Consider the following 4951-nt stretch of genomic DNA (forward strand, 5'->3'; position numbering starts at 1 on the left):
TTGGGAGATAAAATGCCTTCCTGAATTTTCAGAAAAGGTAGTTGAAGAGCCTTCTCGAATTTTCAAAGAGATGATTGGGGAGCCTTCTCCCCAGTTGAATCAAACAGAATAAACATACTTTGTTGATCCCACTTGATTCTGAGCATCTTCTACTAATCCAAGGAGGATGATCATTGCAATACCTTTCCCAAAAATGATACCATGAATGCAAGGAATAGTTCATGAATTGGCAAAGATTATCTAATCAGCTCCTCGTTTATCATTAGGTAAACAATCGACATTCTTGAGAAAAGTATACACCCTTGCAAAAACCACTGCAACTCTCCTAAGAAGCCATCAGTTATCTACTCTGTTCTTTAGCAGTTGAATTCGCATTTCCTCCGTATTTGGAGAACACCCCCGTGAGCATTTCCTTCTCTCTTATCTTTAATCTGCACGATAATGAAGAAACAATTTTTGAGTATTACGAGTGTCATAGCTAGTTGTCAGACTACACCTGATCGGGACAAGAATAATATTAGAGATTATACAAGAACTCCGTATGCTGTACCTATTGGCAGAACCTGGGATGTTTAGTTTCAGAATCTTGTCTGTGCTTCTTTTAGATGTTCCCTTTTTCGCATTCATTCTGAGTTTTTTTCCCTGCTTCGAGGGTGACGAATTGATTGCAGAATCTTGTACTTCTCCCGGTTTTTCACCCAAGTTAGAGCCTGAGGAAGTTGAAGTTGCGTTGGTCTCTTCATGCCCCTCGTCTGCAGTATCAAGTTCACTAGGGATACTTTCCTCCCAGGAATCAAATCGTGAAACATCAGTTTCCAGACTAGCATTCAGGTTTTCGTCAAAATTGAGTACGGCTTGTTCATCAGTGCCGGTGCTATAATCAACCGACTGATCATAGGCAGGAATTGGCAACTTTGAACTCATCATTTCGCATTTTATCTGCTTTTGAACCTTGCCGAAGCTTATGCTTTTACCTGTAAAGTTTTGCACAAATCTACCAAGATATAACAAGTCAGATTCATGCTTGATGAACTGAATATCTCATTGATTTAGATGCTGACAAATATGATTGGGAAACAAAATAAATGCTCTTACACTACCTTTTCTCTAAAGAGGATGTTTGAAAGACCATCATGCATTCCAATTTCAAGATTTCATAAAAAAGGAAGAACAATGACAGAGACAAACGTTTGCAAGAACAATGCTCTTACACTACCCTTTCTCTAAAGAGGATGTTTGAAGGACCATCATGCATTCCAATTTCAAGATTTCATAAAAATGGAAGAACAATGACAGAGACAAACGTTTGCAAGTTTCTTATCATTGTTCCTTTTGGCACTGATTAAATTAGAAGCTTTGAAGTACAAAACACAGTATCCTCAATCACCCTCTGGAGATGAAATACAAAAGTTGCATAATTATCATAAAGATGCGGAAAACAAAAGGAAATGACAATATTTCATAAAGAAAATGGAAGTGCTATTTCATAATGGGCATCAGGTACATATACCTCTGTGCCTCATCCTGGTATTTGAAGTCAATGAAAGCAAGTCCTTTGCACACTGGATCCCTGGTCTTTTCATTTCCAGAAACAACTGGGACTATGTTTAGTATTCCAGGAACTTCTTTAAAGGCCAGCTTCAAATCCCTGTGAATGTTCTTTTTCTTAGGAAGGTTGAGCAAACGCACCCGAAATCCATCCTGAATTTCGCTTGATACTGCAAAATTGTACCACGTTCTGTTATATCCAAGATTCAAACTGCCATGTATAGATATTCGTGTATGCAGGTAGCTGGTTATAAGCAAAGATGATATGCAACAGAATCTAACTTTTGTAACCAAGCAGCATACAGCGAAGGGCTTTAATGAAAGAAGAAAATTTTCTTTCATTGTTGACCAGAATCCTCCCACTTCTCAGTTAAACGTGGATACTTGGCCTTCTGTCAGCAATTAGGAATCTGATAAAATTCACCCAAAAGCCAACCAAAGAATGGACTTAACTCTAGAATAGGAGTTGGGTAATGTAACTTTTCACTTTTCAACAGTCACTTTTCCCCTCTTCACACAGCATCTTAGCCTTAGTCCCATTGTTCTTGTGGGAATGTGGAAGGAAAGAGCACATACATCCAACGGACGTCCACCAAGATGAGACACTTAACTCTGAGGGTGTCTCCGACTACTGGAGTTGGAGCTGGAACCGGCAGTGCCAGCACCACCTGCAAGAGGTCCCTACCCTCATAGGTTCACACCATACCTTTAGGATGCCTCCACCGGCAATCATATAACAAAAAATAAGCATTCCAGTAAGATTAAGTTTACAAAACTCAGGTTTACGAGTCTGGTATTATTAAATAAACCATGGATTTTAGCAAAACCAATTTTGGAGAGAGCAAATAGGACTCTGAGAGGGTTACTCTCATAAGCAATATGCTTTAGATTGGACAACTTTGTCTTTTTTAGATTCTTCGCTTATAATATCATATCACCATATAACTATTGAAATTGAAGCTTTTAACTTTTCCATGAAATAATAGAAGAGAAATCTAAGGAAACATATTCATCATGACCAATTTACACCAAAGTCTGACCTATATGCACGGGTTCTAATTTTATGTTTATAGTGGTCGATGATTCGATGGACCAAAAACAAAAGAAAAGGCCTTTAAATCATAGCCCGTGATCCAATTCTTTCAGGGTGCTAAAGAAACGTGTCTCAGTAAATAGGCTTATAACAGCTTACAATGGGAAAGATTCCAACCCGACTCTGCTGGGCAGTTTAAAGAACACCTTAGAATACTATGTGGGACACAACATGACTTCAGTAACCCAACTATCATGAAGAAGTGAGCGAGAACAGTTAATTTCAAAAATCAAAGGTGTGTAAACAGTAAAAGAAATTGAAAAATAAATTTCAAGAATGTCATTTGCCTCTGCAACTCAGATAACAATGAAGAAAAGATCATACATAAAGATACTTTTAGATGCTACGATCAACTTTCTACACAAATAAGCTGTATGAGCATCCCACACTAGCATAAAATTCCCAGACAATAACTGTTTCACTCTCAACTTCTTTTGCTGCACACACTTAAGACAGAAAAAGAAGGTCAGATTGTTGAAACAGATAGTATGTCCGGGAGCCATCTAAACAAACATCTCACTTACTCTACACAAAGAAAAATGTGATAATTCTAAAAGCAGATAATCATGGCCCAGTCACACTCTCCAGGATTGCCCCAAAACTTCTCTCTCATGACCTCATAATCAAGAAAGCTAAACCTTTCCAACCCGTAGTACTTCTACAGTTTTCCAAGAAAACAACTTCAAACTTAGTCAACAATCCTCAAGACAAGTTAATAAATCAACTTTACACAGGCACGTTCATTTGAAGCATCAACAAATAATATAATGCAACGTTAAAGCGTATAAAAACCTGAATTACAAACACGAAATGCAACCCAACACGTAAATAAACAATCAAATCAAGAAATGACCAACCTTTAGCTTGCTCCCTTGTTTCTTTCTTGGTACTGGGATTTACAGGACTGTTTTTGAGCTTATTCAAGTTGGCCAGCTGGGCTTTCCTACTCTGCTCTATTTCTTCCATCAACTTATCCTCAATCGAAGTATCATACACTTTGCCTTCACCAAACCCACGCGGCCTATTCTCCAGCCACCTCTTCATATTCTGTAAAGGAACAACAACATCATCATCATCGTCTTCGTCCCCCTCAAATTCTCCATCATCTTCTATATCCAAAAACTCATCATCAAAATCATCCTCGAATTCATCAGGACCTTCCATTTCCGTCAAACTAAAGTCGCCATTTTTCTTGGTCTTAAGGGCGTTACAGCGCAACCCATTTCCCGATTTCCCAAGAACAGCTCCGCAATAAAGGCGAGATGAAACTGAGAAGTTGGGTTTGGAGAGGAATTGAAAGTATTGCGAGATAGAGTTGTGCAGAAGAGTGCTGTACAGTACTTGTGTGGGGAATTTTCCAAGGCTCAGCATTTCTTTGTTACTCGATTCCTCAGAGCAATCAAACAGAGTCTTGATTCTGGTACATGAATTGCTTTTATCAGTGAAGATATCTTGAAGTTGTGAAAGATTGAAATTTTAGATAAGAGTCGGGGATGCAGCAAATGAACACTGATGTGCTTCTCAGGGCAACAATGGAGATTGTATGAATTGAGAGAATGGACTATGGAATTGGAGCCCAATAAAGGGGAAATTCAACCCAGCAATACAAGAAATTAGGGGCACACTTCATATATGTTTGAGGCCCAATTCATATAGTGTCTTGATTCTGAAAGCCCAATTGCCTCAATGTGGGCTTCTAATTTTTATCCATACTACCAGTCGGACATGTGATTTCAGGGCGTATATAATAAATAATTTTTTATATTTTAAAGTATATTATAAATAAAAATAAAATATATTAAATTAAAAAAAAATTAATTTATCAATTAATATAAAATTTAGAAAGTTGAATAAGTTAGTTATTCTATCAATTGAAGAATATTTTCGGCTTCACAAAAAATTGATACGATAGTGTCATATCATTTATCAGTGTGGAGGATCTTTTCTTTTTAGGGTTAAATCCATTTTGCCCCCCTGTGATATAACAAAATATCAAAAACTCCCTTATGAAATTTTTAATATCAAAAATCACCCGTAGGTTACCAATAAATAATCACACAGCCCCCTGGTCAATTTGAATCTATTTTTTTAGAAACAATGACTAAAATACCCTTCTAGTCAAACCGGCCAACTAGGCTTATTAATATATAATTATTTTAATTTATAATTTTTAACATATATTTATAATACATATAATTATAATTTATAAAAAATAAAAAATAACAATTATACCCCATTCCCCCCACCCCCACCCCCCCAACCCCCAACCCCCACCGGGCCCACCCCCACCTCCATCTTCTTCCCCACCTC

General features: G+C 37.4%; 1 protein-coding gene across 1 annotated transcript; it reads right to left on the bottom strand.

Annotated features, from left to right (window-relative positions):
• On the bottom strand, positions 207 to 4212 carry LOC105168217. Its single transcript, XM_011088199.2, has 4 exons — positions 3499 to 4212; positions 1511 to 1718; positions 551 to 994; positions 207 to 431 (listed from the first exon to the last, which is right to left on the bottom strand). The coding sequence occupies exons 1-4, from the start codon at positions 4010 to 4012 to the stop codon at positions 341 to 343; spliced, it is 1257 nt and encodes a 418-aa protein (XP_011086501.1). The 5' UTR covers positions 4013 to 4212; the 3' UTR covers positions 207 to 340.

The sequence above is a fragment of the Sesamum indicum genome, linkage group LG8 (assembly GCF_000512975.1).
Source record: "Sesamum indicum cultivar Zhongzhi No. 13 linkage group LG8, S_indicum_v1.0, whole genome shotgun sequence".
NCBI lineage: Eukaryota > Viridiplantae > Streptophyta > Magnoliopsida > Lamiales > Pedaliaceae > Sesamum > Sesamum indicum.